This window comes from Telmatherina bonti (genome assembly GCF_933228915.1).
Source record: "Telmatherina bonti genome assembly, chromosome: 1".
In the NCBI taxonomy this organism is placed as follows: domain Eukaryota; kingdom Metazoa; phylum Chordata; class Actinopteri; order Atheriniformes; family Telmatherinidae; genus Telmatherina; species Telmatherina bonti.
This window is the reverse complement of record NC_136619.1, coordinates 38,045,689-38,072,424: the sequence shown is the minus strand read 5'-3', so window position 1 is coordinate 38,072,424 and position 26,736 is coordinate 38,045,689. Positions and strand designations below refer to the sequence as shown.

Here is a 26,736-nt window from a genome sequence, read left to right as displayed (position 1 = left end):
TGCATTAGTCCACTGTGACACAATTAGTACGGATCTTAGTTTCAAACAGGACTGCTTCTGTGACACAGTCCTGCAGCTGGGAGATTGCTTCCTCAGGCCATATTTCCATTGTTAATATTTAACCTTTATTTTACCAGGCAGAACATTTAGAACAAATTCTGATTTACAGTGTTGAGCCGACAAGTGTCAGGAAGCAATTGTAGAACAAAAAGAACACAACAATAATAAATGAGGCACATAAATGTCAAATCATTTAAAACCTTTTAAATGTGGTATTATGTTGCAGCAAAACAGTTACAAGTATCATTAAAAATCTGCACTTTTAGTGACTGCTTTGAATTTTCCTTTGTTTTCTTTGGAGGCAGTTATGATCCTGTCAAAGTTCCTCGTGTCACTTTTATTTCATTTTATTTTATGCAGATTCTTTTGTTTTCTGGTTTTAAAGTGTGTCTGCACCAGATTGAATCCTGCACCACAGCAATAGAAAAGCACTCTTAATAAGCACACGGATGATTAGCTCATGAGCTGCCATGTAATGACTGTTTGCTATTAAAGTCTGCATCCTCTGGTGTCAGATCTCACATATCTGCCTTCAGACCACATCACCATACCAAATGACAATTCTGCTCACAAATTTATCTTTTCCACAACTTGTAGTGGTCCATACTACTATAGATAAGTAGAAAATGTGAGAAGCAATAACAGATGGGTTGAGAAAGCATCCACACTACAAAGTGGCACCTACACATCAGATAAGTAGGGGACAAAATGTGCAACAAATACATGCAGCAAGTGTGAAACATGGAGAAATAAAGGGAAATTATATGTCACATAGTCAGTTTGCTCTTCTTATGCAACCAGTTGATACACGCTTTATTTTTAAGTTTACTATTCATATGTTTATAGCTTTGAATTTAACTAAGGCTTTATGATGAATGTTTGTCAACCTAAAGCTAAAACACGACATCTTGAGCAGTGTTAATCTGGGAATTTAGAGCCTTTTTATTCAATGGATTTCTAAATTTCCAGGAAAACTAAAGATGTGAGCAAGAAGTTTCACATAATGCAGCACACACACACTGGCCAAACAAGCAGCTTTAGGTTTTTATACCATTTAGTTCTACATGCTTGCCAGAGATGGCTTTCATCACCCTCCTAACAATGAAAACAGCTACTAAAACAGGCTGTCATAAACATGCCACCTTCTACTGAAATGGAAGAGGTGTTGCCACCTGCAGCAGAGGTGTTGAAGTTGGTGGGAATTATTAAAGTATCGACTCTGTGAAGGCCAAGAATCTGGATTTCCCAGCAGAAGTTGGATGAGTAGTTTTACTGCTTCGCCAGACAGTGTTTTTAATGATGTGGCTGGTTGCTGTGTAAAGAGAATATCTATGACATGCTTTGTAGTGTCGTTTTTCTAGCTCTTAAAGATAATGCATCATCTTTGTTTACTTAATGTCTTATTCCTTTGTTTCTGCGGGAGATTAACGTGAGCTACCTGGGGTTTTTTATAGGCTGCAGAGCTGCGGGGTTCTGCAGTACTGATGATCTTTTGACATTAAAGACAGTCATTTTACCATGTCCATGAAAGAATTAAGCCCAATGAAGCTTTAAGTAAATTCCAAAGGGATTAGAAAAATACCATTTGTCATGCGCTTGTGATAAGTATGGCAATAAATCAGGGCCAATCGCCTGTCCAGCTGCTCACCTTTGAGACTCAGAAATCTGACTTTGTGTCCTCTGCACAAGATGAAAAACAACCTGAAACCCCATTAAAAGCTGAATATAGTCTAAAGACTTGAGTATTTCTTCTGCACTCTCCAAAGTCAACTGTCACTTCTTAAACCAGTGTTTCTCAAGTCGGGTCCTCAGCCCCTCTCGTCCTGCATGTTTTATAGACAACCCTACTTTAACACACCTAAATGAAATACAGGGTTCATTAACAGGCTGCGAAGAACTCGAGGAAGTTCAATAATCTGACTCAGGTGCTTTGGAGGAGAATCATGTCTAAAACAGGCAGGACGGGGGGACGCTATCTGAAACCCACCATATTATCTTTTCTGCAAACATTTTGTAAGTTACTGGAGCTTCGAGTTGAACAAAAATAAAGAACTAGAGGTAAATAATCGTTTCTACTCGGTGCCTGTATGACTCACAATGAGGAGGTGAAACGCTGATAAACTGTTATGTGAAATCCTCATGGGGGCCACTTGGAGCCCACCTTAGTGCAGAAATAATGGTGCTGATTCATCCCGAGGATGTCGGGTGTAATAAAGCCTGTTTGTGTCTTTGTCAAGAGTTAGGATGGTTAATCCAGCAAACATCCCAGGTCCAGATATCATGTTTGAACTCTGCGGGGCGAGACTGGCCGTCATGCTCGAGGAGACCAGTCTCTTCTCGACACTCTCTGCTTCCCCTGAGAGCAGGGGGAGATGAAGGCGGGCGGACGTGAACATGGCGTGTTGCATTCATCCCGGGATTGGATCAGTGTTTCTGTCAGAGTAGGACAACATGAGAAACCCGCCTGTCGTTAACATAACGTTCTCCTCTGGTTTGTTGTTGGCAGGATTTATGAGCGGGTGATAGACCCTCCTCAGATGGAGCTCACCTTAGGCAGTGGAGTGTGGCTAGGGCAGCACAGCCACAAGCATGGTCTGTTCAAGGTAAGACTCCACCCACACACAAACACACAAACACACACGCGATGTGACTGAACGTGCTTCTCATACAATACTGTCTCGTATAATTGGACAGATTTTCAGTGGGCTGTGGGGGGTTGGGAGAAAGACAAGAGTATGATTCCAAACAGAAGTGCGGAGGCCTCGGAGGAGCCGCTCAAAGCTCAGTTGGTTCTTTGAAACGCTTATTCCCAAGGCCGTCGCCATGTTGTCGATTTTTAATTGTTGCTCATTTTCTCAAGCTCCTGCATTCATTCGCAGCAGGCAAGAAACATGGTGGGGTTTCACTAGGACATGCACTCACTCTAGATATTCATAGTTCTCCTGACCACCCACTATGCAATCAGTGAGCCTCCTAGTTTTCTTTGTAACATATTGATTAGCCAAGCGGCCCTACTGTGGTGGAAATTATTTCTCCTCCCCACGCTTTGATGCTATTGCTTCTGCACATCTGTTCCTGGCCTTCCTCTTCCTCTTCCTTCCTTATCTCTTCTTGTATCAAAGCATTCAAGGTGTTAATTTCTTCTTTAAAGATGCAGCTCAGTCCTGCAGTTTCCTATCTGTTATGACCTCGGCAACCCCAATGTTTCCTGCCTTATATGAGCATGGAATGCTGAAAAGTGCATGTCAGCAGCAGAGACAGATGGCGGGGAAGAACACCGGCTTGCAAGAAGCGACAGAGAATGAAGAAATTCTCCTGTCTTGTTTACTCTGGGATCTCGGCTGACAGGTGCACTCATAACACCCTGAAACAAGGACCCTGTGTTGGTTATTTGTTTAACAGGATTAATATGCAATTTTAGAAAACCAGCAGAGTCTGACTACAATATGAGACCCTCACACCCTGCACAAAGTGGCAAAAAAAAAATGTAACTTTAAAATTTCAAGCAACTTGTGCAACTCTCTAAACTGATCTCATAGCAAGGTTGACAATTATCGTGCTCTGCAGGAAGCTTTTTAGAAGAAAAATGGTTATCTGTGTTTTTATTACCATGCACAGACGGCTGCAGCAACACAGCCTAGCTTGGATTACAACATGAAGACTCCAACAGCTGAGAAAATCATTAAATCTTTATGGATTTTCAAAACGAGTAGTTATTTGCTGTATTAATATATACATTTTTTTTTAATGTTTATATTTGAAATTAGCAAGCAATTTCCTTTTTTTTTTATTTTTTTTTTTTTACCATATTTGGATATTTATAGCCAACAGCAGTTACAGTATTGGTGATCAGACAGACATGTATGGCAGGATACATCAGGAATATATTGCTGGAATTTAGCATTTAGCATAAGCATAAGCATGAATTTTCACTGAAAAATTCCAAAGTGTTTTTGTATTTAATGTTTTCTTCTTATACTGAGGGAAACTGTTTTGCCAACTTTGTGTAAAACATGAGAAAGCATGTTATACGATACAAGCTGCTAAGACCTTCCATACAGCGGCAAGTTGTTGGGTTTGGAAGCTTTCGGGTGCCTACTTCAGTATTCAGACATGTTGTCTTTAGGTGACTGTTAAAGGCAGTCTGTGTCTTTGGTTTTGAAGTAGTTCTTGCTAAGTTTTGAGACCTTGGTTATCCTGCTTCATTAGGAATCTGTTTCCATGCAGAATCAAAGGGTGTGATGTGAAATATGCAATGCTACTTGTGTTCAAGGTGAAATAGTCTTGCTGTGTGTCCATTATTCAGTTCATTCTTACCTACCACTATTTTCATGGTGGGTTAAATAATTTTTTTTTTTTTTTTAATTTATCACCATGAATCTGTAATATTACTCTGAACTGGGACTTTTTTTTCCATCAACTGTGGACTGCTAATACTAACATTTGCTTATGTTTCCCCTTTCCTGAAAGGATGTGTTTTAGACACTAGTCACCCTCAGAGACCACAAGACAAACATTGTTTCACAGCTTCTTTCCTGATTTCAGTCTTGTGTTATTTTTCTAATTTGCTATTTTATTTCTTCATGAACAAATGTTGCTGATGTTGCATGGTTGCTTTTTGTCTTGTCTGACTTTGCTTCAGATACAGCTGATGCAGTTTCCTGATATTTCCCTGATTTGATATCAAGCCAGTCTTCTTTACTTAAAATAGCAGTACTTTTGTCTTGTTCCTCTTGTAGAGATACTACCTCATAAGTAGAGTTCTTACTCCCATTTTTGTCAGTTAGATTTTATTTATGGTATCAGAATTTTGGACCCCACCATATGGTTTGCCCACCATTATATAGACTTCATATTAAACAATCTCTGAAAGAATAATAAGAGTTCATGTTCAGTTGTGGTCGAGCGGCCACCACCGGTGGTTAAAAGTGAAGCCTATGTAGAGGTGCATAATACTGCAGTTCCCCCCTCATCCACTAGGGACTGCAAAACAGAGCAAATCCCCATAGACTCCCATGTTAAAAAGACCAACTTCACAGCAGAAATAAACATGTTTACAGCCTGGTACAAAAATCCATTTTAGGTTTAATAGGTCAGGTTTACCTTCATGACAACTGTGGGGGAAGTGAATTTTTTTTTTTCGAACTTGCCCATTTAAAAGTAATTTAATCTTGAAATTTGGCACATTTAGGGGCATGTCCTTCTGACTGACAGGTACCGATTCCCGCTTCAAGTCCAAAGAACGTAGAACAACCGCGGTTTTTAGCCGATTACCAACATGACTTAGCTTTAGACCGCTTACATCCGTGAGCTGGTTTGCTCCTGTTAGCTCTGGGTTAGCTCGGTTAGCTGCAGCAGGGAGCTCGGAGTTCGGAGTTCACTCAATGTCAATCCTCCACCATGACGCTCACAGCCCCCCTCAGCTCCACCTCTTTGCCCATATTTGTATTTTTTGGGTGAGACGACACGCATGCCCCTGCCAAGAGGGCGATGGTAGGAACCGCCCACCGAGCTTCAATTCAGCTCTTCAGAAACCTACGTGTGACGTCACGGAGGCTTTGTCCATCTTATTCAATTCAATTCAACTTTATTTATATAGCGTCAAATCACGGCAATGCCATCTCAAGACGCTTTACAGACAGAGGGGAAAACATAATGAAGGCCAATCCATTAAAAGCCTATATAAGGAAACCAACAGATTGAGTTGAGTCCAACTCAATCTCCCATCCTGAGCAAGCACACTGGCAACAGTGGGAAGGAAAAAACTCCCTTTTAACAGGAAGGAAACCTCCGGCAGAACCCGGCTCAGGACAGGCAGCCATCTGCCTCTGCTGTGTGGGGGGAAGAGGACAGAAAGACAACAGACAACAAGAACTGCTACTCCCGGCCAGGGAGACCTGCTGAGACAGGAGACATACATGTTAATGATGCAACACTGTTATGGGGGGGGGGGGGGGGGGGTAAAAGAAAGAGATAAAGAGAAAAAGAAAGAAGCTCAGTGTATCAGGAAATGTCCCTCAGCAGTCTAAACCTATAGCAGCATAACTAAGGGATGCTAACCATCCCTAGCTATTGGACTTATCAAAAAGATAAGTCTTCAGCCTAGTCTTAAAGGTGGGGAGGGTGTCTGCTTCCCTAACACTAACTGGGAGCTTATTCCATAAGAGAGGGGCCTGATAACCAAAGGCTCTGCCTCCTGCTCGGCTCTTTGAGACTCTAGGAACCACAAGTAAGCCTGCAGTCTGCGAACGAAGTACTCTACTTGGTATATAAGGAACAATGAGGTCTTTGATATATAGTGGTGCCTGGTTGTGGAGGGCTTTATATGTAAGGAGAAGGATTTTAAATTCTATTCTAGATTCAACAGGCAGCCAATGAAGAGAGGCTAAAGCTGGACAAATATGATCTCTCATGCTGGTTCTGGTCAGGACTCTGGCTGCAGAATTCTGGATCAGCTGAAGGCTTTTCAGGGCATATTTAGGACAGCCCAGTAATAGAGAGTTACAGTAATCTAGTCTCGAAGTAACAAAAGCGTGAACCATTTTTTCTGCATCACTCTGAGACAGAATGTCCCTAATTTTGGCTATATTACGTAAATGAAAGAAGGCTGTTTTAGTAACCTGCTTAATATGTGGGCCAAAGGACAGGTCAGGGTCAAATATTACTCCAAGGTTTCTCACTGTAGCACTGGAAGCTAAAGTAATGCCATCCAGGTTCATTACAAAAGCGGAACATTTAGCTCTGAGTTTTTCAGATCCAACGAGAATTACTTCAGTCTTATCTGAGTTTAAGAGGAGAAAATTTCTAGACATCCAAGTCTTTATGTCTATGAGACAATTTTGTAGCCTATTGGGCTGATTTGTTTCATCTGGTTTAAAGGATAAGTATAGTTGAATATCATCTGCATAACAATGAAAGTTTATTCCATGCTGTCTAATAATTTTGCCTAAAGGGAGCATATATAGCGTGAAGAGTATTGGTCCAAGTACAGAACCTTGAGGAACTCCATGACTTACTGTAGTTTGGGAGGAGGACTTGTCATTTACATGAACAAACTGAAGTCTATCAGATAAATATGATTTAAACCAGCTTAACGCTGTACCTGTAATTCCAATCACCTGTTCTAGTCTTTGTAACAGAATGTTATGATCGACTGTACCAAATGCAGCACTAAGATCAAGCAAGATAAGTACGGACACAAGTCCTTTGTCTGAGGCCATAAGAAGGTCATTAGTAACTTTCACCAATGCTGTCTCAGTACTATGATGAGCTCTAAATCCGCATAAATTATTTCTGCTCAGGTGGGCATGTAGCTGAGCTGAAACTATTTTCTCCAGAATTTTGGACATAAACGGGAGGTTAGATATAGGTCTATAATTTGCTATCACCTCTGGATCCAGAGATTGCTTTTTAAGTAAAGGCTTGATTACAGCAGTTTTAAATGATTGTGGTACATATCCTGTCACTAAAGACATATTGATAAGATTTAGTAGTGATGTATTAATTAAAGGGAAAATGTCCTTAAAGAGGCTCGTTGGGAGAGGGTCTAAGATACAGGTGGATGGTTTAGATGAAGCTATTATTTTAGTTAATTCAGAGGGTTGGACAGGACAGAAACTATTTAGACACAAGTCAGATCCTGGTTCTAAGGATGCTTCGGAGACCACAACAGGCTCAACATTATAGGTAGAAGGAAGAGTATTGTGAATTTGATCTCTAATAGTGTCAATTTTATTCCTGAAAAAATTCATGAAATCATCACAGCTAAGTGAGAAAGGAATACATGGCTCCACAGCGCTCCGGCTCCTAGTAAGCCTAGCTACAGTGCTGAAAAGAAACCGAGGGTTGTTTTTGTTTTCCTCTATCAATGATGAATAATAAGCTGTTCTTGCCGTACGTAAGGCTTTTTTGTATACGATTAAACTTTCTTTCCAGGTTAAGTGAGACTCCTCTAGTCCTGATGAACGCCATCTGTTTTCCAAACGCCTTGATGCCTGTTTTAGAGCTCGAAGCTGGGAATTAAACCAGGGAGCCTTCATAATCTTACCTAATTTCTTCTTCTTTAGGGGAGCAACATTATCCAAGGTTGTACGCATTGAAGCTGTTATAGTATCAGCATGTTGATCAATCTGAGCAGGAGTAAGGCTTAAAGGGGGACTCTCAGTCATGCTAACACATGGTAGATGTGGAAAAAATTGATTCAATTGATTGTTTAAATTTTGTAATATTATTGTCTGATAAACATCTACTATAGTAGAATTTATTTTTGGTCAGTGAGTAATCAAATAAAGTGAATTCAAAGGTTAACAAGAAGTGATCGGACAAGACAGGGTTTTGAGGAAATACTTTGAGCTTATCAGTCTCAATACCATATGTTAGAACAAGATCAAGAGTGTGACCATGAGAGTGAGTGGCTCCATTGACATTTTGTGAAAATCCAATTGAGTTTAGAATAGAGCTAAAGGAAATGTTTAAACTATCATTTTCAACGTCAACATGAATATTAAAATCACCTAGTACAATGACCTTATCAGTAGTCCGCACTAACTCAGACAAGAGATCAGAGAATTCGGTCAGAAACTCGGAGTAAGGTCCAGGTGGGCGATACACTAATGCTAAAAGGAGCGGTTTCTCTGAATTCCATTTTGGATGAGATAAATTTAATGTCAGGAATTCAAAGGATTTATAGTTAGTTTTGTGCTTAGGATTAATTAAAAATTCTGACTTAAAAATAGCTGCAACACCTCCTCCTCTGCCTGTAGTTCTAGGAATGTGAAAGTTTAAATAGTTAGCTGGCGTAGCTTCATTAATACTAACATAATCCTCTTGCTGTAACCAGGTTTCCGTAAGACAGAATAAATCAATGTGGTGATCACCTATCAAGTCATTGACTAATAAAGACTTATTTGGGAGGGATCTGATATTCAGTAGGCCACACTTTATTGTCTTATTTTCAGATTTTATTAGATCCATTGTTTTTATTTTTATGAGGTTTTCACGATTAACCCCAGAAGTGTTTTTGTGTTGTTTAATTCTTACTGCTGGGAAGTTGTATAAGGTCGGAATGGGGTTTTGGGTGGGCGGCGGCAGGTGGGAAGCTGCAGAAAAGTGTGTAGGACTACAATTCTGCCTCCTGGTCCCAACCCTGAGTTGTCAATTTAGCTGACTAATAAAAGAGTCCATATTGCTAGATAAGAGAGCGGCTCCATCCAACGTGGGATGGATGCCATCTCTCCTAATAAGACCAGGCTTTCCCCAAAAAGCGCTCCAACTATCTATAAAACCCACGTTGTTATCGGGACACCACCTAGACAACCAGCGGTTGAAGGATGACATGCGGCTAAACATGTCATTGCTGATTAAATTTGGCAAGGGACCAGAGAAAACTACGGAGTCCGACATGCTCTTGGCAAAGTTACACACCGAAGCAACATTAATTTTAGTGACCTCCGATTGGCGTAACCGGGTGTCGTTACCGCCGACGTGAATTACAATCTTACGGTATTTACGTTTAGCCTTAGCCAGCAGTTTCAAATACGATTCGACGTCGCCCGCTCTGGCCCCAGGAATGCATTTGACTATGGTCCCCGGTGTCTCTAGAGCCACGTTTCTGACTATGGAACTACCTATAATCAGGGTTTCTGCCTCAGCGGGTGTGTCGCTGAGCGGGGAAAATCTGTTAGAAACGTGAACAGGTCGGTGGTGCTACACTTAATACACCTACCGTTATCACTAAAGGAGGCGGAGGAGTAGCTAAACATCAGACACACCGAGCAAGAAAAGGCAGGGGACCGGGGTGTGGGAAGAGAGCTAGCAGCCATGCTAAAACCGAGTGCTTGAGCTGTTTAAGTCAGTAAACAGAAAGCCAAAGATCCCAAAAATAAATGCAATATATAGAACAGTGGTTTGGGAAGATATTGTGCGCTAAAGTGAGTGGTTGGTTAACAATAGATAGAAGTTAGAAAGAAGTTAAAGGAGCCAACGGCTCGTAGCAATCCGCAGTGACACACGCTAGGGAAACAGGAAATGACACAATACGTTACCGCAACGTCAGCGCGTCCATTATATACAGTCTATGGTTGTTGTCCATGTTTTACTTTCTATCTGTCCTTCTTTTTTCCTCCTTTTGAGGGAAAGAACAGAAGATTTGCATATTGAAATTATTGTATACTATGTTCAGTATTAAATTATGTTTTTTTATGCTATTATGTAAAATCTCCACCTTGTGTAATCGGTGTACAAATATAGGTTTGAGAAAAAAGCTCACTGCCTTCAAGACAGACGTTTTCAGAAAAGTAAACAGTACTAATTTAGCTGCTTTTTCTGTATTTCTTTTCTCTTCCTATTAACTCAGTTTTACTTTCTTTAGCCTGGTAAAGACGAGGGTCAGCAGGACCTACTTATGACTCCTTGTGTTTGAAGCTAAAAGTGTTAGGAAGCAGGAGGTGAGGAGAAGAGAAAAAATAGCCAAGAGCTCTGGAAATAGCGCTGCAGAAAGAGACAGGAGTTGAAATTGAACAGCAATTGCAATCTAATTCATTTAAGGACTCGGGGAGTAGGATAATGAATGTATGGGCTAACTAGGCCTTTAAATAAAACATACTGAGCCCATGCCATTCTTTAGGACACTGGTGGTCCTCTCTCCATCGCCTCTTCAGAGCTTTTCCATATGAAGGAGAAGTTGTAATAAATTATCTTCATCTAGATTCCATTGAGCCAAGGATTCTGGCTCCTGGGGGACACCGCAAGCTTGTTGAAAACTGCTGCTTTTGTAATATGCTCAATGTTTCATGCACCGCTGGACAATAATAAATCTAACATGAACAATGATGGAAAGCTTGAACATATTACATGAGGCAGTGTAAAATCTGAGCCAAACACACACGCACGATGCGTCCTTTACCTCAGCGCTGACTCCTGTACTCCCTGTCTTTTGTCAATCTTTTTGTTTAGGTTATATATTTCACTGTTTTGGACATTTGTGACAATAACATAGTAAGATCAATGATGTAATGTTAGAAATGTTAGATAATATGAAATGAAAAATATATACATCTTAAAACTTGAGAATTTGATGAAAAATCACTCATAAAATGCTGAATTTTTCTTATGTTAATGTGGCTGATTCTTCACATTATTTATTGCCATATGTAAGTAAAAACAAAGTAAACCTCTTATTTAATGTAGTATAAAAAAAGATAAAATGTTTTAGTATGATTTTATTTTTCAGCTGAGCTGTTAACGTTGGTTCATTTCTTCTTTCTAATGCTAAGTTTTTAGCATATTTTGAACATGTAGTAAAGGTATTGGAAGAGCTCCTAATGAATTGAAGAGGGGATGTAAAGAAGAGCAGGGGATAGTAGCAAAGGTCAAAAGGTTAAATTTACCTCTGCTGCAGGTTTCTTTATCCGTGGAACATTTTCTTTTCTTTTTAAAACATACTTTAGTTCAAGAATTTGCTTGTCTCTTCAACAAGCAGTATCCATCAAGGTAAACACTTTCTGCTAACATGGCAATCTGTGAGGTTCAGTTGTCTGCGAATATTTTCCTAAGTATGACTTGATATTTCATTGCTAAAATAGAGAAGAGTTCTCCCAAGGTCATTGTTCTGTGTGACAGTACTTTAAACCAGGCCGCTCCTTGTTCTTATTCATGTCATTTCTCTTCTTGTAACAATTCTCATCCCACGAGATCCCCATATCGGAAGCTTAAAACAACAATTGGGGTTAAGGCCAGATCCATGAAAAAATTGTAAGATGGGTCCCAAGTTTTCTTTTTAATAGGTTTTTATTTGAACCTTTAGGAAAATGCAACACAAACTTGTGCTTTTTTGGGGGGAAAATTTCATCTTTTTTTAAAATATGTCATATGTCAGTATTATTACAATGTACTCTTCTGCTTCAGTATCAGATTGTGTTCAACAGGATTTTCAACATTTTATCATAAAGGAATGAAAAATGTCTCAGAAACTGTATTTTTTGTTGCATGTTGCATTGGACTCTACAGGGTTATTTAGCATTTTTCCAGTTACAAGAGAAAATAGAGCTGAAATACCTCTGAATAGATGGGTACAATGGTTATTGAAGTTTGTCAAATCATGCATGTCAATATCACCATTTTTCTGTCCTTGTGTATCTGTCTTGCCCTTTTCATTCACAGTAGTATTTAGTGCGATGGACTGGCGAGCTGTCCAGGGTGTACCCTGCCTTCTACCCAAAGACTGCTGGGAAAGGCTCCAGCTTCCCTGCGACCCTTAATCAGACTAAGTGGTTAGGATAATGGATGGATAGTAATTAGTGTTGGTTAGGTCAGTAGTGCTCAAAGTTGGGAGCAAACATGGTTAAAACTTGGGAATTTTGGTACTGGACAAATTTGCAACAGTACCAATGGGGAATTATGATGAATCAACAAGATAGACTTTAAATATGATTAAAAAAAAGAAAATATTATGTAGCATATCTGGCCCTGCTTGACCAGGTAACGGTCAAGTAATAGTAATAATGAATGTTGGGTAATGAAGAGAGACCACAGTGTGTTAAAACATAATGTATTAAAACATTATCATCTACTATTATGAAATATGAAGCCAAAAACAACAGTGGAGACTTTTTATCCTGAATTCAAAGAAAAGCCTGTCGTTACTTTAGAAATAAACCATCAACTATCAGATATAGCAGAGTTGTTTCACTAAAGCAGCATCCGGCTCACTGAAAACTCGGCTCACCTGAAGGTAGTTTTTAGATTCCTGGTTTAAAACGTTTCACACCACCAGAAGAGTGGAAGATAACACTGACACTGAGAAAGTGTTAGCTATAATTAATGACAATACAGCCACTAAACTAATGATGCATTTCTTAGTATGTTTCTTTGGTTCATGTGACAGCAGGCTGGGTTTGACATTATTGTCATTGACGAAAAGGGAGCCCTGCAGAAAAAGTTTGGGAACCCCCGTGTTAGGTGAACTGCTGGCTGAGCTTCTGATACTGCTGAACCACAGAAAGATCACACTGTGCATGAACTGAAGCATTCAGCCCTACCCAGGTGCTAAATGTCTTTTCAGGATCGACATAAACAAAGCTGTGACCCGACATTGCTGGCATGTTATTGCAAATTTGAAAAGCAGACTTACCACAAAAAGTATGGAAATCTATATCTTGTCAACTATTTGTGCTGTTTAACAAAACCAATCATTGGAAAACATGATTAGTTTGGTTTATAAGTTATAAAGCTTTGGCTTTTTCCTCTGAAGGGACCGTCACAGCGAATCACTGGCATCACCTACCGAGCCGTTATTCACCCATTCGTGACAGCAGCACAACGTGCTTCACACAATGAAAACTGCTCATCCCCAGACATATGAACTCACAAGTTATACCTTGTTTTAATGGGGGGGGGGGGGGGGGGGGGGGCACACAACATTATTCTGGACGCTGCACTTCTCAAACAAATCAGACCTTTTAAAAAACATGTTTCACTCTCCACCAGAGGCAATAAAATGTGAAGCTGCTTCAGGGCTGGTGGTCTGATTGTTTAGATTTCTTTCAGAACTTTGAATAAACCTTTCCACATCTTCCCTGTGAGCTGTTTCTCCTGTCCAGAGCTACCATAATCCCGCACATGTGCAGGCTTTGGTTGGGTTTACCCTTCTTTTATCCAGTTTACCCACACTGCCTTTGAGCAGAATACACTTTGTTGCTCTTTCCTGTATCTTGTCCCCTTAAAACAGACCGAGACCTGCATTTGCAGGCGAACTAAGTCTGTATCTTTCATTCAAATCAGAATCTGTTTGTGCGTTCACTGTACCCCCAAACGAAGTGGACTTTCAAATCAAACGGACTAGAATTCAAATCAAAATGTGCCCTTAAAGCTGGGGTAGGTAATGTTGGGGAGCTAGCAAGATTTGAAAGTGGGACCCTGTCTTGTCTCCTCCCCCTCCAATCAATAATCTGTTTGACCCACGCCCGGCTGCCGCCCCACACTCCACCCCACACCCGCCTGAATGTGCACATTGCAGAAGAAGGCTTTCTCCACCAACGATTTTCTCTTTCTCTGCTGTTTAGCGAGAAGAATAAACCGAGCCGGGTCAGGAAATCCTTCCTGCATTTTCTCAGCCATGTTTGCCTTCCGAGTTTCTTCTTCACTACTTTGTATTTTCATCCTAACCTGCTGTTTATACGCAGGGTGTGGCTATCAGGTATGTGCTGCGGGAGGGGGAGGAGGGGAGCCGGGAGAAGAAGCTTACGAAATGTAAGAAATTAACCACTCCGTTCTGTCCAAACGTTTTGATTGGTCAGAGTTTTTACAGATTTACAGTAAACTGAGGAGTCTAACTATATTTCTTATTGCTCATGATTACAAAATGTATAGACTACTATCAGGACGAGGAACCGCTTCACCCAGAGTAAAAAAAAAAATTATCATCAAGATTACCTACCATAACTTTAATCTTAAAACCAATTCATTTACCTCCATCTGCCTAACACTACAACCTAAGGACCAGAGGTGGGAATTCCTGGTCCAGAAAGTAAAAGTCCTGTCCAGCAGCTGTTCCGACCAGTCACCAAACAAGCTGAATTTAATGAGCAGATTTATTTGGCCAGGTCAACAAGCCTGTTGTTGAAAACATCTGTTCTAAATGTACAGGTTGATCCAAAAACATGGCAGGACTTTTACTTTCTGGACCAGGAATTGCCACCTCTGATAAGGACTGTGTCATTATGTTGGCTTTTTTACCAGCTGTGGCTAGTGCAGCAGTGATTACATGTTTCTAAAAATGATGTCAATTCAGACCAACTGAGTTTACTTTTCCAGACAGCTTTACGTTTGGTCAGCGTCAGCACAACGAAAGCTATTAGTTTGCACAAATCTGATCATTCATGCTTGAAGTTTGAAAGGCAATAAACTGAAGGCATTAGTTCTTTCTCCAAACTTGTACCTCCGCACCGGTTGCAAAATGTGATAAAAGGGATGGGTTGGCGGGCGTGACTCCGTAACGGGCGCCTGTGCCGCCGTGGGGTGGGCTGGGCGGGGTCCCGGGCTCCGGTGCCCGGGGTTGTCCCCTGTCTCTTGGGGGTGGGGGGTCGGCTTGTGCCGGGGGGGGGGCTGGGCTGACCTGGACCTGCCGCTGCGGCGGCGGGCAGGTACGTGCTCTGGTGCCTGGTTGCGACCCTGGGACTTGTTGAGTGGTGGGTGTTTGATAGTGTGGATGGGATGTGAGTGTGTATGGAGGGATGTGTGTAGGGGGTGTGCGTTGAGGACTGGTGGCGGTACATAGGTATGTGGATGTGTGTGGGTGGGGAAGTGTGATGATGCGTGTGTGGGGGGGGTGTCGTGGTGTCTGTGGGGGTGGTAGTGCCGTGTGTGTAAGGGAGTGGGGTGATGCGTGTATGTGGGGAGTGGCGGTGGTGCATGTATACGGGTGTGTGTGTGGGGAGGGGGGAGGGGGGGGCGTGCTGTCTGTGTGTGTGTGTGGGGGGGGGGGGGGGGGGGGCAGGGGTGTATGTATGGGGGAGTGGGTGGTGCATGTGTGTGGTAGGTTGGTGGATAAGTGTAGATATGATGGATGGGAGTGGGGGAGATTTGGATGTGACGTGGGGGTCAGGAGGATGGTTTTAACGGTGGGCTTAACGGGTGGCTGGGTGGACCTGAATGTGTCCGGAAGTGTGTGTGTGTGTGGCTGTAGGTGTGTGCTGAGACAGTGTGAAGTGCCGATGTGTGGACAAGGGGGGACTTCATGTCCCCAGGTGGGGGTGTCCTCTGTGAGTGAGGGGGCGGTGGACAATCGGTCTGGGATTCCCCTTCTGCCGCCCCGCCTCCTCTTTGTCCTCGTGCCCCCCTTCTGCATGTGGTGAGTTGGTCCCCTCTTGGGTCGGTGATGACTCTCTGGTTAGAGTCGCCGAAGGCTCTGGTTACGGGGATGGCTGTCCCCGGCTTGTCCTGGTCCTTGGGGGGCCCTGGGAGTAGGGGGCATGCCCAGTGCTGCGGGCGGCTCACCTTCTGGAAGAAAGCTCACTTTCCTCCAGACTTAAATCCCTCAACCCCTCTTCCTCCCCGCTCCCCATCACACACAGGCAGGGTATTGGGAGGTGTGCACGTGGCGCTGGGTGGTGAGAAAGGCCATCAAGGTGGTCTTGATCGCTGCACCCAGCCTCGGCTCACCTCCCAGTTTTAATTACACTTAGACACCAAACACCAAAACACTGACGACTCACATGATTAGGGGGAAGAGCATGCGGTGTATGGTGGGCGGGGCTGCTTAGGTGGTCCCTCTCCCAACACCGCGTGGCACTTCCCTCAGTTTTAATTGCAACTAATACATACTTCACAATCAGTCATAAGCGGGGGGGAGGCAGGGACGATAGGGTCTTCTCATGCCCCTGCTCTCGGGGCTTTAAAGGGGGGGGGGGGGGGGGGGGGGGGGGGGTACGGGTGGGGGAAGAGTGCCGTCCATTAGGCCTAAGTCTGGGCTGGCCTGGCTGTAGGAGGGTTGTCGCCGGCCCTGGGGGGGTGCTGGGTCGGCTGCATCTGTGGGGTGGTGGGGGAGACGCTGGGAGTGGTGGGCGGTAATTATGGGGGCCCTGATCGGGGCCATCCTGTCCTCTGCCCCCTCTGAGGTATCTCACATGGGACATGATGGAGGGGTGAGGTGAGGATGTGTGGGAGTGGGTGTATGGGGTTACAGATGGATGGTGGGATGGCTGGGGGGGGATTAGGGTTGGGGATATAGGTGGGTAGGGGATAGGGATGTGTGAGGATGAGTAGATGTGTGTGTGGAGGGGTATGTTGGCGCGTGGGTTGTATTGGGGTGTGCCTGTGTTGGAGGAGTGAGGGTATGTGTGTGTGTGTGTGTGTGTGTAGGGGGGGGTGTATATGCGGAATGGGATGTGTGAGTGAGGGTGAAGTTTGGAGGGGGGCTATGGGTGGTGGAGGGGTGTTTGGTGGGGCATGTGTGGTTGGGTAGAAGTAGAGGGATGGGGTGGCGGGGTGTGAGCGTGTGTGGGGGGGGCGGGGGGGGTGAGCGTGTGTGGGGGCGGGTTCGTGTGACTTGGTATGGGTGAGTGAGTAGAGGTGGGGTGGGGTTGTATATGTGATGGATGATGTGCATGGATTGCAGAGGGTTGTGTGGATGGGGGTTGAGAGGGGAGTGCGTGTTTGGGGGGGGGGGGGGGGGTATGCATGTATATGTGTGAGGGGAGTGCGTGTTGGGGGGGGGGGGGATGCATGTATATGTGTGTGTGGTTTGGTGGGGGGGGGGGGGGTGGTGTCCTGTACCGGGGGGCGCAGCTGGTGCGCTGGGGTGCGACCTGGCTGCCGCTGGGTGGCGGTCTGGGGATCCTGGTCCTCCGTCGGTGTGGGCTGTGCCCTCTGCCTGCGGGGGCGGGGGGCTGCTCACGGGCTCTTGGGGCCCTGGGGCCTGCGCTCTGTCTGCCCTAGGTGGCCGGTGCCCGGCGGGATCGGCCCTTGCCGGCCTGGGCCTGCTGGGGCCTGTTCCCCCTGACTGCGGGGGGACTCTGGTTGGGCACCTCCTTCGCCACCTCCTGGGCAGATGCATGGCTGGCTCTGGAGTGGGGGGGTTGGGATCTGTACCTGGGGGTGACTGTCGGTTACCCGGGTCTCTGGGTTCTCCTGGCCTTCCTCTAGCTGTAGGCGGGCGGGGTCACATTGGCATGATCACTCTTCTCTAAACACGTTCCACTCTGAATGTTCTGCATGAATGTTCTGCATGTGTCACAGTCACTGAGTCATCCAGCAAGTTTATTCACTAACAGCAGGTATCTCTCTTTCTGTCTTTTTGACTTAACTTGCTAGTTTCTGGTCCTCATGATTGTCAACGGTTTTGTTCTCCACGAATCTAGAGTTGGCTTGTGTGGGTGTATATATTTATGTGTGTGGGTGGGTATGTGTGTGTACTTATGTGTATGTGTATGTATGTATGTGTATGGATATGTATATATGTATGCATATGTGTGAGTGTATGTGTATGTGTGTGTATGTGTATGTGTATATGTATGTGTATGTATGTGAGTATGTATATGTGTATATATGTATATATATATATATATATATGTGTGTGTGTATGTATGTGTATATGTATGTATGTATATCTATCTTTATGTATGCATGTATGTGTACATGTGTGTGTATGCATGTGTATGTATGTGTATATGTATGTATGTATGTATATATGTATATATATAATGTATGTGCGAGTGTATATACATATATATGTAGGTGGGTATGTATGTGCATATACATGTATGCATTGATCTCTTTCTTTTGTTTTTTTTTGTTTTTTTTATGTTCTCTTTTCTGTTCTCTTTTTGCCCCTTTCCTGTCCTTTCCGGTCGGGTCCAGCAGCATAAACTCTGTAATACAAGCTATTATCCAAAACAAATTGAAAAATAAAATAAGAATCAAGAAATACAAGGGGATCATTACATCTACAAAAGTTCCCCTTGGCAAAATAAATTTGCTCAGCAGAACACAGCATCCAGAACATCAGTCTGCTTGCTTAAATGCTGGACAAGACAAAAAAAAAAGCTGTGCTGGAAATTATGCAGGAATTACAGGCAGTCTCTCATTTGTCCTGCTAGAGACTAAATATCTTTTAGGCACACACCACACATCTTTAACAATACAGTTTCTGCTATCCTCATTTAGGTTTAGGTTGTGAAAACCAGTAAAGACATTGTAATTATGTGAACTGTGGATATTTCATGTTTTTTGTCTGATTGAATCCAGATTAGATTTGTATGTGTCACCGTTGGTGGAGGTGTGGACCCAAATACAGAGGCGGGAGCCAGGGATGCAGAATCAAGACGTTTTATTCTAAAAAACTAAACTAAAGACAAACTAACACATGAAGCAGAACACAAACACATGAAACTAACTAAATGAACCAGCAAGTGGGAACAGAACCAAGGGCTTTAAATACTGGGAAACGGAGCAAGACACAGGTGAAATGGAGGAACTTATTGAGTCCAGGTGTACTTAACAGCAGGCAAGATAGGAAACAAGATAAAAGGGAACTAAAGACGGAAAACTACAAAGTAGAACAGGAATCCAGAACGAAAAAGACACAAAAAGTCCAAATCATGACAGTATGTGCATGATGTGATACAGACATAGGCAGGATTAAAACCACAAACATCCTACTGGAAAATACAGCAAACCATCAACTGCATTCTTTAAAATGTAGCTGTAAAACATGTCTTAAGTTTTATGTTATGAATGGAGCTAATGATCTAATAATCTGTAGGAAAAATATTTTTACGGAGCATTTCTGTTCTCTACCAACACTTATTCCCAACACACCATTTAACCACCGCATAGAGAGGTTGACAAACAAATGTCCCACACATGTATGTCTTCTTGGGTGTTTCTCTGGTTTTGTTTTTGGCTTTTTTTTTTTGTTTGTTGGTTTTATGTGTTTCCTAAGTTAAAAAGAAAGCAAATAAATATGATAAGTAATAATGAGTCAGAGAGACCCACTGTTGGTGATCACTGTGCGGTCCATTAATAATTCTGTTTGGCAACAATAAACGAGGAAAACCAAAAATATGCTGCTCTGGCAAAAAGCAGCTTTTGAAATGATCAAAAATTTGAATTTTAATCTAAACTGTACAAATCAAAGCTCTTCAAAACAAGATTCCCACAGATAAGGCAGTGTGAATGGCTCCTCCATGCGTACTCAATTAGACTCCAGTTTAATGTTGTATATATGAATACAGCTGAATTTCCAGTAAACCTGCTCTCATTCACGCATGTTCAGTTTTTATGTCAAACATCCAAATATAACAAATAATTCTCAGAAAAGCATTACAATGAGACTGTGTCAAACTGAGACTGTCCTGACTTGAAATGCAGCATCATCTGATAAGATCACAAGTTGAGGAACTTCAAGATGTCTTAAGGAGAATTCTGCTGTAAATGCATCTCCCACGGAGAGAAGGTGAAGCCGTAGAATGCCTTAAAAGTTTTCCCACACCGTCGACAGCGTCCCAAGCTAAGTTTCCATTACATTTTTTTGCAAAATAAAAGCAATATTTCTGAGTTTTGACAAGCAACAATTGCAATTTGCAGGTGTTTCCATTGAACAGTGTTTAGTGAAACAAGAAGCTGCAGTTCTTGTAAAATCTCGTCCGTGGCTTATGCAAGGTAGCCATGTAGCGTTATTTTCTGGGTTTCTACTTGCTGCCGAGAGGATGCTACGGCTTTTAGAAGCTTTTTTCCCTCATTTTCATTTTCTAAAACTCCGAAATTTACTGTTGTTTGTTTCATACTGCGCCGTCTTCACTGGAAATGAAGTGGTCAGGGACATTTAAATACAAAAAAAAGTGTTTTCATTACACTTTTGTGATATATTTCAATGTCGAAACATCTGAAAAAACCACTTCATTAGAGAGTAAAGACTCTTTAGCCATATTTGAGTGTTTTTTTAAATGTTGAATTATTGCAATATTTAGTTTTTGCACAATTATAGGTGTAATGGAAATACATCTAATGTGGCCATCGTGCTTTGGATGAAAACCTGACCGCTCTTGTGGTCTTGTGTTTTATTACAGGACAAGAATAATGGTACAGTTAACTGTAACTGTTAATTGTAACCGCAACGACTTTGCTAAATGTAGTTTACAGACTCAGTTTGAAAGAAAATACATATAAGTAGTTTCTTTTCTTTAAAATCTTGTAGCTTTAAATGACATGGTGGAAAATGTTACTGCCTTGTGCTCACTGTACCATAGATCAGCTAAAGTACAGCTCTGCAGCTGAACATGTCTTATCATGGGAATATGGACATTATATCTAAATGGTGCCATTCTAACATGGTCTGACAGAGTAATGGGAGGTGTGTGTTATGTGTGTGTTGGGTGAAGGAGTCGGCAGGAGGAGAGATTGTGTGAATTCAGTTCAAATAACCTTCTGATCACTCAGAGATGTGTGGTCAGACCTATATTACACCGCTGGGACAGACATCTGTGATCTACACTCTCATTTCCATTCTGAGTGACACTGACAGTCTCATCCTCGCCATGCACCCCTCACACTGCCTGTGTGTGTGTGTGTGTGTGTGTGTGTGTGAGAGTGTGAGAGAGAGAGAGAGAGAGACAGAGAGAGACTGCTTTTGTTCTCTATCTGTGCTGCAAGGCAGCTCGCTTCAAGGCTGTTTCCATGTTTCAGGTGTCTCTTGCATTCAGGCCAGCCATATGCACCTCTAATGGATTTCACATGCACAGAAAGCAGGACGATGATGCAGATTGCGCCTGAGGTGGCGAATTCTAATGTCCCTGCAGCATGTTTTTTTTTTATCGGTAACTACTTGGAAGGAGTGGTGAAATGATATTTCTCCTCTTGGGTGTGCATGCATGTGGACACCACGGTGTTTTACAGGCTCTCTGAGACTGTTCCCTGTGGTCGCCTTGCAGCCTCGGTTTATTAGCCACACACCTCTGGTGATAGCATGTCATTCACAATGATTGACAGTCTGTTATAGAATTTTCATTTATTTCCCATATGAAGCCATTTTCTTGAGTTTAGTAATGGTGACATTTAAATAATATTTGCTCTTTTTTTTTTTTTTTTCTATTTCTGAATTACAAACTGCATGAATTCAAAAATGTTGATTTAATAATTATGTCTTCATTATTATGTGATATTCAAAAGAAAAAAATGTTTTTAGCAGCATTAATGCATCACTTCAGTTTGATTTTAAGGGGAAATATTTTGTCGCCTTAAGAGATTTGAAATCATAGCTGATTTTTTTCTTTCTGAAGGCCTTAATTAACTTGGTGTTGTGATGATTTGTTCAGTTTTTAATGATTAAAGGGCAGCTGATGCAGATTTAAAAGCTTTGTAGGTATTATAAGTCCTCAAAACAATTAGTAGCCAAGTAGATCCCACTGAGCTGCTGCTTGTCATATTTCATATCTGTAAGGAAGATAAAGTCATATGACAAGAGAGGCATTTTCCAGATGTCATTTCTTCTGTGGTGATAATGATGAACCATTTTACTGTCTGCAAACCAAATCACCAGAAACAACCCTGATTTCACCACTGCTCTGCAGCAGATCATGGGGCACTCTCACAGTCCAAAGACATGCATGTTGGGTCGACTGGTCACTAAATTCTCTGTAGGACCGAGTTTAAATGTTTTTTATTTCTCTGTGATAGACTGGTGACCTGTCCAGGGTGCATCCATGCCTCTCACCTGTTGGGATAGACACCAACTTACCCTACATCAGCAGCAGTTTTAGGATTACACCTCTGTTGTGTCCTGAGTTTAGCTGAACATGGAAAAGGAAGTGTTTTAGGTGAATGTAGCAGGCAGGTAGCAGAATGTAAACATTTGCTGATAACAAGCAAATGCTCAGAGTTAAACTGCTGCAGTTTTTTTTCAATAGTTTAACTGGGTTTTTGTCCTGCTACACCAAAAACCAGCAAACTGGGGAAGTCAGCTATCGTCACTGCTAAGTTGGTTCATTGTAAAATACAGCTGAAATCCACTCAGACACATTTTCAGTATTTTCCATCCAGTCCTGCAGCTCTGCTCACTTTTCTCTTCTTGGTGTCTGTCTTTGTCAACCACAGCCGTCGTCATGGAGGTTCAGGATCCCAAAGACAGGAATGTTTGTCCCCCGTAATCCTCTGTTTTCATTCCTCTAGAAATAAATCCTCGGATTCTCAGTCTGAGTAACGTCAGAATAGTCTCAACTTTGACACGCTGTCACACTGAAAATTATTTGCTGAAGATGACGGGTTTTCAACTTGCTAGTTTGTGGATTCACATCCATTTCATTATGAAAATTTATTTAATTTAATAATCCCAGTTGGGAAATTAGGCTCCTTATTTCATCCATTTTTAGCAGATATTCAAGAAAGCAGTGGGCTGCAGTTTTCCAGCACTCCAGTTGGGGGGGGGTTAAGGGCCTTACTCAGTTGCTTAAAGTTGTTTAGTGCCAAACCAGCGACTTGAAACCAGGTCCTGCTGATCCCAGCTCAGCTCTGTAACCACTGACCTGCACTCTCCTAGATCAGCTGATGTGAAATTGTGTTGAAGTACATCTTTAAGATAATTCAGTTTAAATAAAATCACAGCCTGCAAATTCCAGTTTGTTTTGGGCATGAATGCAGTTAAGTCTTTGTTGAGATTGTTGCAAAATTTGGAAAAAATATGGATTTACTTTTAAAAATGTCCGATTATCCCAAGTCTGCTTTCTGTTGATGACAGTGAAAACAAGTGTTACGCCTTCTAAATAACATATATATGCTGGCATGGGACAGATTTTAAGCTTCCTAATGTAAACTATAGTGACAAACAGTTTTGTCTGATTTCATGTCATCTTTAAAATCTTAAAAATAATCAGTTTTCCACCCAGCCTGAGTCGTCTTCGTCTTCGTCTTCGTCTTCGTCTTCGTCTTCGTCTTCGTCTTCGTCTTCGTCTTCTTTTGATTTTTTTGACTGTCAGAATGAAAGTAATGTCTGAGCTCTGAATGGATGTTAATGAGTGTGTCTGTGTGTTACCAGGGCATCATCCAGGATGTAAAGCTGATCTTCGCTCCCAACGGATACATCACACAGTGTCCTAATCTCAACCGCAGTAAGTAACAAGACATAAGTTCTGTCTCTTACAAAGTAGGAAGAGAAATTTTAGGAATCATCTTAGAAAAATCCAGTTTTTGTCCCATTTTTATCTTGTGCTTGAGATTATGTATCTTTGCCTTATTTCTTCATGTGTTTACTTTCAAATAAATTAAGATACAGGGTCGCTGCTGCGCAACTTTCTCTGCCACTGATCAATAAGGCAATCACACCCTGGTGCTTTATTATTGATACTAACACACACCTCTAGCTTAAAACAAAGAGTCCACTGACATGTTAAGCTCCCTTTCTGTCTACTGTTGGTCACTGTGTTTAAATAAACAAAGTGAAGTTTATTAGTAAAGTACTCTGTTTTCTGTCTAAATGCTTCTCTGTTGCTCCTCCTTTTCTCTCCCCATCTTGATGCATCCTGTTTGCCCGTTGAGCCTGTCCGACCTGCAGCGATTTCCTGAGCCTGGTGCAGGGCATCATGGACCTGCAGGAGCTACTTGCCAAGATGACCCTGAAGGTAAGGACTTGCATACTGAGAGCAGATTCAGCACAAGATTTTTACTAAGAAAAAAAACAGAACTGTGTTGGCAGCAGTAGTCTGGTATAAACTAAAGCTGATTTTCTTGCTGAATCCACCAAAGTGCTTGTTGTTCCTCCTTCATGCTGACTGATAGACTGATGGATCAGGTGAAGATCCAGATGCAGCTCCTGTGTCAAGATTTTCTTTTTGTTTAAAAACTTCCAGATACTGTTAGTAGAGTTCCTTGTCAACTTCTCCGCCTGTCCAGCTGCTTCCTAATGACAAACCACACATCATGTTGAGATACTCAGAATTTTTAGCGAACAACTTTTTGCTAAAGAAAAGAAATGATGAAAAGCTGCTAAAAATGAGGTGCCTGAAGACCAAATTAAGCTTAGTTTCTTTGCTAATTTGCCTTTTTTGTGTTAAAACAACACTGGTTTGTCGATTGAGTTATAGATTTAAATGTTTCTTGCATACATGTAAAGTCAAGGGTGTCCAGCTCCGGTCCTCAAGGGCCACAATCCCGCAGGTCTTCCATGTATCCCTGCTCTAACACACCTGACTCAAATGAAACATTCATAGTGCAGAACTTCATTCGCTGTTGGATCCATTTAATGTGAGCCAGGTGTGTGGAACAGTAATACACCTAGAACCTGCAGGACAGCGGCCCTCGAGGACCGACTTTGGACACTCCTGATGGAAAGTCTTGGCCTAACAAAACAATCTGGTATTCTGGCACAAGGGACTGAAAATGAGAGAAAAAGCTGCCAAAGAAAAACTTTAAAAGCTTTTCAGAAAACCTGAACAACTGTTCTTAATGGCCACTTTAAAGAATGCGAGAAAGTCTGGTTCCTTTGAAGCAAAATGCAAAGTAATGACGGGAAGCTAAAGACTTTTGCACAGTGTTCAAGGCGTTTGTGTCTGTGGCTGCTTCAATATCACCAACTAGCCTGTTTATTAGCATAAACTGGTGTGAAACAAGATGTACTTTAGTCCTGTATCTGTTTTGTTAATTCTCTTACCAAACTGCACCTGTTATTTTGGTAAAAATCGGAGAAGGACAGCTTGATTTTTTTTGTTTTGAGTAGCACAACAAAGCTGCGGGTACACACCATGTTCAGAGAGGCATCAGAGAGCAGACTGCACAACGGGACACTAAGAGGCATTGTGCATCCTGCCTTGGAGTCATGGGGGGACCATTTTGGAGTTAAATGCATTAACTATCATGAGCATGTGTGATGTTTTCTGTGTGTTCATGTGATTGACTGTGCACACTTCTATGTGCTTGAATGAATGCTATCAGGTGGGAGTGGATGAGGCAAGGACATCCCAGTGAGCTATAGAATCGTTTCCTGTATAAATAACGATGAGATGAAGACCATTACCCTACCGCTGTGTTAGTGCCTCCTCCTTCACACAAGTACAGCTCGACCTTTTGCCACCTGACCTCTCTGCACATGCATCACAGCAGGAAGGATGCAGTCGTCCCCAGCACTAAAAGGCTCTCTGCCTACCCGGTGGAAAATTGAAGGATTCAGCATGGGGTGAATAATTGCTTGCTCCTTAGATTGTGAAGCTGAGTGTCAAGGTGAGGTGAGATGACACTTAGCTCCTCTGTGTGTGGATTATAATGGGAGCATTTGCATGTATTACCCCTGAGTCTTTGTAGGAAGAAGCCAGTTGCATGTTAAAGTCAGAGATCTCTTATTAGTTCTGAAAACAAATTCTTTGGATAGTTTTTCTTTCATTGAACCTGCCAGTTCTTCCAGAGATAAGCGTGTCAAATTAACGGGCACAAAGAAGAGATTTTGGAGCTTCAGTGGAGCTAATAATCTGTTTAAACTGAGTGCAACATGTATGTGTAGACCTATCATTCAGAAAAAGGGCAGCACTAGTCTTTCACCTTTCAAAGTGTGACTTATATCCCTCATTTTTAAATCTTTACTGTTTGAAAAATATTGATAAATGTTACAGCTAAAGATCTAACCTCTAATGGTTTAAATGTATTTAAAGTCTCATTACAGTGTGATTTTAATGCTATGTTTTCTCAGACAGTATTAACATGCATGTTGCTGAGGACGTCTATCTGAGTAAACTGGGCTTAGTTTATTCTATATCTGTTGACCTTTTAACATGCGCTGCTCTGTTTTATGTTTTTTTATCCTGCTGCTGTGCACAAAAATAATGATGAAAAAACAGTATGTGGCTGCCGTTATGAGAAATAATAGTATAAAAGTTTTAAATCCCTATTTAGCAAATCCTTACGTGTGTGTTTGGGGTAAAGGTGGAGCTACATTTCATTGCATCAATTAGAACGTAACACCAACAATCTGTTTCTTTATCTTCAGAATATAGTTACCAGAATATCATTAACATCATTTTGTGTATCTGAAAAAACTTTGTTACATTATTATTATTATTATTATTATTATTATTGTGTGTTATTACAGTGTTTCATCTCTACTTTTGTATTACAATATTCAGCCTGTTTAAAATGTAAACAGGATGCAAGATTAGGAAATTAATATTTACATTTTCATCTGCAAAGAAAGAACAGTTTCCT

The 26,736-nt window shown here is 42.0% G+C and overlaps 1 protein-coding gene across 1 annotated transcript in view; it reads left to right on the top strand.

Moving 5' to 3' along the window:
* Positions 1 to 26,736, top strand: part of LOC306756389 (protein kinase C-binding protein NELL1-like) — a gene marked incomplete at its 3' end in the record, with an annotated part of 316,128 nt that overhangs the window by 102,187 nt on the left and 187,205 nt on the right. The window contains exons 5-7 of the mRNA XM_079241118.1: positions 2,567 to 2,663; positions 23,585 to 23,657; positions 24,085 to 24,167. Of these exons, the coding sequence (XP_079097244.1) occupies positions 2,567 to 2,663; positions 23,585 to 23,657; positions 24,085 to 24,167 (253 nt within the window). The remainder of the gene's footprint in view (positions 1 to 2,566; positions 2,664 to 23,584; positions 23,658 to 24,084; positions 24,168 to 26,736) is intronic.